Source organism: Ptiloglossa arizonensis, chromosome 14 (assembly GCF_051014685.1).
Source record: "Ptiloglossa arizonensis isolate GNS036 chromosome 14, iyPtiAriz1_principal, whole genome shotgun sequence".
Classification (NCBI taxonomy): domain Eukaryota; kingdom Metazoa; phylum Arthropoda; class Insecta; order Hymenoptera; family Colletidae; genus Ptiloglossa; species Ptiloglossa arizonensis.
The window spans coordinates 3,182,843-3,189,311 of record NC_135061.1 but is presented as its reverse complement, the minus strand read 5'-3'; the positions used below and the strand labels follow the sequence as shown (position 1 = coordinate 3,189,311).

General features: G+C 35.6%; 1 protein-coding gene across 1 annotated transcript in view; it reads right to left on the bottom strand.

The window, feature by feature from the left end:
* The window catches only part of Fur2 (furin-like protease 2), a 31,812-nt gene continuing 25,343 nt past the window's right edge, over positions 1-6,469 (bottom strand). The window contains exons 10-13 of the mRNA XM_076326161.1: positions 4,990-5,189; positions 3,986-4,267; positions 3,385-3,605; positions 1-2,648 (exon numbers count right to left, since the gene is read on the bottom strand). Of these exons, the coding sequence (XP_076182276.1) occupies positions 2,541-2,648; positions 3,385-3,605; positions 3,986-4,267; positions 4,990-5,189 (811 nt within the window). The 3' untranslated portion in view covers positions 1-2,540. The remainder of the gene's footprint in view (positions 2,649-3,384; positions 3,606-3,985; positions 4,268-4,989; positions 5,190-6,469) is intronic.

Here is a 6,469-nt window from a genome sequence, read left to right as displayed (position 1 = left end):
GAATCTATGACACTTTATGATGCAGAATGGTCAGAATCTATATTGGTCTTGTATTGTTGCATTAGTAATACACTTTGATTTCTTATTTTACTTCATACATGTTTTATTTCCAATTAAATGCGACATAAAATAGAAAAATGTAAAAGTTCAGAGAACAACTGCTAGAAATTCGATTTGTTTCTTTTTTTTCTTTTTCGTTACGAAAGTGTATTTAATTTCCTAATCTCCGATAAAGGGAACGAACAACGAGGAGTTATTACATCTAATATAAATTACAAATTTCACGCTTTCAGAATAAAAATGTCACTCTGAACGATCAAGAGTTAGGAATTGTTCTTTCATAGTTATCCGTCGCATCGAATTTCACTAATTTCCACTCTCGTTTGAAACGATGTTACCAACGAACATTAACCAAAGGAAAGTAATAAACTTATCCGCGTGGAACGTTTAATTTTGACATCGTAAACAACCGAACACTCCGATGGTGGGTTTTGTACATTTCATTCTGTCGATGTTCATTCAACGTTTCATTAAGTAATGGCTCGCTTTCTGTTACCGGTAAATATAGATCTCCAGCCACGCGTTTGGTTATGTTTGTTATGCGTGCGCCACGTTTGTAATTAAACGCGGGTCCGGCGAACGCACTTACCTTAAACGACGATCAGCAGGTAAGACGACGAGTACGGGCTCTGTAAGTGGATAATTTCGCAGTGAGACTAATTGTGGGATGTAGAAATGTCGGAGAATTTAATAATAATATTTCAATGGGAACACGAACTCAGAATATATTTTAACGCCTGAGTATGTGTGTATATAGATATATATATATATATATAACTATATATATATGTATATGTATATGTATATATTTATAATCGCGTTCATCATAAAAGTACAATAATAGCTTTATATTAAATCACGAGGAGAAATTCAATATTCACACGGTAGGCGCGGATAGTAGCTCTTAAAGGTACCGATTTACCGAGGACTGTTTTGTGTATTCTTAGCATCGTGGTTTCTTCTTTCTTTTTTTTTTCTTTTTTATTCAAAATCCAATTATTTACGCGACACCGACTCGACCGTCGGTATCGTTTCGATATTTTTTTGTTTTTTTTTCTCTTTTCCTTTCCTTTTCTACAATAACTAATACGAACGAAGCAGGATAAACGCGGAGAAATACCTAGGGTACTAAACAAAACAAAATACATAGACAATGTAGCAATAACAACAAACAGTTACAAAAATGCAGTTGGTTGTTGACTGATCAAAAATGACGGAATGACTGATACAGGCGCCGGATCATCAAGAAATCGGTGTGATTTTTCATCAATCGGGATGACGGTTCGTTGCACGAGAACGAATCTGTACAAACTTTCTCGCGAGAATCGACAATTCTCTCGAAATATCCCCTTTTTCTTCTATTATCATCGCTTCCATTCTCCCTTACTCCGTTTTTCTATATCGACATCTTTCGGCTGCCCCCTTATCGCCACGTTATCGTTGCAAAATTTCTTAATCGCCGCTACCGCGTTGTTTCGCGTAAATATTTTACAATGACACTTTTATAATGCGCACTTGTTGTTACAATTCAACTGGTCCATTATTCAAATCAACACCCAGAGACGACTTCAAATACGTCCATCCTTCGTCATACGTTCAATGGGAAAGCTACTGCCGGTTTATTCGATACGATTCGCGTATAATGATCCTCGAATCGCCAAGAGGTGTTCGTTATAGCGTAACGGATCAATCGATAAAATTTCTGGTCGATCTCGATCTCTGTTCGGAGAACGAATCATACACGATGATAGCGATAGGTTGTTCACGACGTATGCGAAGGTTCGACGAAGCGTTCACGATCGAAGGCAATGAAGGGGGTAGAGGAAAAATCATTGTCAAAGGGCGTTGTAAATCAGGCACTTTATAATGTCCGTCACCCTTATTTGTTCGTCTATTAACCGTACTTCCGTTAAAGTTATTCGGTATTACACACTAGTACATGTGCACTCGAAACAATCAGCGACGCGCCTAACCGTTAAAAAAAGTATACCTAAACACCTCGTTCACTGCCATTCACACGACGCGCACGCAACCGCACTATCAATTAAGTGAACAACAGTCACACTTCTCGCCGTACAGTGCGCCAAAAAAATTGTGTCTTTACTATCACGTTTTGAACGAATTTTCTTGTTCCTTTGTCCCGTCTCCGTTCAATTCCTATCGGTTTAATCTCGGCACCATCTTCTGTTGCCTCATAATTCCTCCCCACCCTTCAATGTATACTTATATTTTGTTCTTTCTATTTCTTTTTTTCTTTTTTTTCTTTTCTTTCTTTCTTTCTTTATTTATTGTGTGTGTGTGTTCTTGTTCGTTCGCCTCGGACCACTTGGATCTTATCGGAGCGCGGCTGTTCCCGACCCTAACTGCCGCGTTTCTAATGCCACGCGAACACACGATCTATCGTGATCTATCGAGACTGGTCGACCTTCATCAAACTCTTCGACGAGAGGTCCTGTCATTGGTTAGCTCGATACATGGGTCTAGGTCATCAGCTCCGTTGTGTCGTCGGCGTCAACATCGTCCGGTGGTTCCATCCTCATGGCCAGCTGCGTGTAACCCTTGTTCGCTTCTCTTCTTCCGGACATAGCCTGAAACGTACCAGAAGAATTTCATTTTTTAGTATATTTTGGTATAAGCAAAATAATTTCATTTTTTAGTATATTTTGATATAAGAAAAATAATTTAATTTTCTAGTATTTTTTGATATAAGAAAAATAATTTCATTTTCTAGTATATTTTGGTATAAGAAAAATAATTTAATTTTTTAGTATATTTTGGTATAAGAAAAATTTCGTTTTTTAGCATATTTTGATATAAGAAAAATAATTTCATTTTTCAGCATATCTTGGTATAAGAAAAATAATTTCATGTTTCAGTATATTTTGATATAAGAAAAATAATTTCATTTTCTAGTATATTTTATTATAAGAAAAATAATTTAATTTTCTAGTATATTTTGGTATAAGAAAAATAATTTCGTTTTTCAGTATATTCTGGTATAAGAAAAATAATTTCATTTCTCAGTATAATTTGGTATAAGAAAAATAATTTCATGTTTTAGTATATTTCAGTATAAGAAAAATGAGTAAAATGGAGGTTATTTTTTCCAGAGGTTGTCCAATTTTCAGTTGGAGGCGTTAAAGTTTACCAAGAGGATATTGGTAATGATATTTTATTAGGTTTCTCGGAAAATCATTCCGTTTTTTTTGGTGAAAATAGAACACGATTTTTTTTAGAGCGTATAAACATTTTATTAAATTATGTATTCTCCATTTTGGAAAACGAAACGACCTTCTCCACACATCGTTTCTTACGTGTACCTACCTGAAGTGCGATGAATATTGTTGCAAACAGAGCGACCGAAACCAGACAAATGGCAACCGCTATGGTGGTAGTTGCTGTTATGGCCAGGGAGGCTGAATCGTTTTTATCCGTTGTTGTTCCTTCGTAATTTGCGTATACTTCTGAAATGGCAGAATCGGCCGAAGCGAACTCTGTACCTGGTACTCTTCTCTTACCGGCCGGTGAACTGTTTCTGCAGCCACCTATAAACGTCAAAATGTTACAGAAATATTCACGAGCGCTTTACGATTGTATTTACATCTCAATTTATCTACCTTTCGAAAAGAACGTTAAAAGTCTACCTCTTTTTGCAATTTAAATTACGAAATACAAGTATTTCTACTGTCGTGTATATACAGGACGTTTCAAATTCGTAACACAAACTTTTCACGTACAGTGTACGCAAAAATAGATTGAACAAAAATTAGCAACCGATAGTTTCATCTGGATAAAAACTTCGCAAAAAGTGAACAATCTTTTACCTAATCGTTTTATTCGAGTAAAATATCACTCGTCTCTCCAAAGTGTTTAGCAAAAGATTGTAAACTACGTTCGAACAATAATTCACGATTGTCAATTTTACCAGTTTCCGGATCGCATAAACAGCAGTCCTCAGCTTGCGGTCCCTTCTCGTTGCCCATGCAACACGGGACGCATTGGTTGTTCAGTTTGTCCAGATGCAACGGGGGCGAGCAGGCCGCGCAGCTGAATTTCCCTGGGCCGGTGCATCTTCGACAATCGGAGTGACAATTCTTGCAAAGTTGTGTCAATGAGTCGTAATACTGTGCACCGAGGCACTCCATACACAAGCCACCTTCTAACATGGAGTGAGGTGGACAGGAAGTGCATTCCAATGGTCCTTCTCCTGCAATGCGTTTGCATGTTAGATTGGTGCACTTTGAAACTATATTTATTTTTTTCTAGAAACCCTTTAGGTGCTAAGACTCGAGTTCTCGGTATCGGTTGCATTGATTTTAATTGTACAAGGTGTAGTGTATACGTAGATATACCGTATGTATTTTAATTGTACATTAATACGTATTTTAATTGTACAAGGTGTTGCGTATACGTAGATATACTGTGTATTTTAATTGTACAAGGTGTAGCGTTCACGTAGATATACCGTGTGTATTTTAATTGTACAAAGTGTAGCGTATACGTAGATATACCATATGTATTTTAATTGTACATTAATACGTATTTTAATTACACAAGGTAGCGTATACATAGATATACCGTATGTATTTTAATTATACATTAATACGTATTTTAATTGTACAAGGTAGCGTATACGTAGATACACCGTATGTATTTTAATTGTACATTAATACGTATTTTAATTATACAAGCTGTAGCGTACACGTAGATACACCGTATGCATTTACTGCGTAAAGATTATTAGAAATTCATCACAGAAAAATTTCTTTGAATCGAGATCGAAACTTCGAAAAAAGTGTTAAATTTATTCAGTCGTGCATCTGTAAGCGTACGTCGTTGACAGTTTACCGATAGACCGAGTGCTTATAAACATTAATAGCAACGAGAGGGTTAAATACGTAAAAAGGGGACACATGTTGCACACTTTACCTTTACACGTGCGACAGTAATGGTGACACTTCTGGCAACCGAAGTTGGATTTGAAAAACCCTTCGGGACACTCTGGGTGACACTCTCCAGCTGCCAGTTGCCAACCACGAGGACACGTTACGCATTGATCCCTTCTAGGCCCGGAACACGTGTTACACGACAAGTAACATTTGGCACATTGACCTCTATCGCTATAATACCTGGACGTACGAAATAATTAAATATGAATATTGTTACGCGACTCTCGCTGAAATTGAATTGAACTGATTTGAATTTTTTCAGCACTGAAGGATCAAAACTAGGCTTTCATTGTATTTGGAAATTGTGCGCGTTTGAAACATTGTTTTTCCAGGAGGAATGACCGTAACGAACTTATTAAATGAAAATATTGACTTGTTCGGAAAGTCATTTTGTTTTCCAAAATGGAGAATGTATAATTTAATAAAGTGTTTATACAATTTTAAAAAATCGTGTTTTATTTTCACCAAAAAGAAACGAAATGATTTTCCAAACCTAATAGTGTCTTTTTTTTTATATTTTACTTAAATTTCATATTAAAAGGATTACAGTCAATAGTGAGTGGACTGATGTATTTGTAATTCTGGAATTAATTTCCAATTTATAATTTCGTGGTAGTAAGGATGTATATGAAAAAAAAGAAGTTAAACGTGTCACAGAAATTGAAGAAAAAGAAATTACTAAAATAAAAAACTAAAATAAAATAAAATAAAATAAATAATGGTAATAGAAAACTGTGTTGCACTGTGTAGTTAGAGAGATTGTTGCTTGGACAGGTTAAAATGGAACACATTGTATGCACGAGAGAATCTCTGACTACTAGTAGTACAAGTCAAGGATAAGAGCGACTCGATGTTCCATACGATCGCATAATCTACTAGATCACTTATTGTAATCAAGATTTATCTATAGTTGTTTATCTCAGCTTGTTTCTAAGAATCATTGAACGTACAGTAAAATTACCATCATCGAGGTCTGGACCAAAACAACACCTAACCCTTTCCACTCGAGGCAATCCTCAATCGTCACTTAATTCGGTGTACTTTCTCCAATTGGGAAAACCATCCAACCATGGTTTGGAATTGAAATTAAAATTCATTTACTCCTTTCTTATAAGATGTAAACATATGTATACGAAACGTTGAAATGAAAATGTTCCGTTTTAAATTAATTACACGATTTACAAGGATTTCATCGAGTTGCTGGTTTCTGGTAGCAGAAAAGCTTCGAGTGCAAAGGGTTAACACTTTGGACTCGAAAGAAGACTCTCGATTGCCACTTAATTTGGTGTACTTTCTCCAATTGGGAAGACCATCCAACCATGGTTTGGAATTGAAATTAAAATTCAATTACTCCTTTCTTGAAAGTATGTAAAATGTAAACACATATATACTAAACTTTGATACAAAAATGTTCCCTTTGAAATTAATTACACAATTTATAAAGATTTCATCAAGATCCT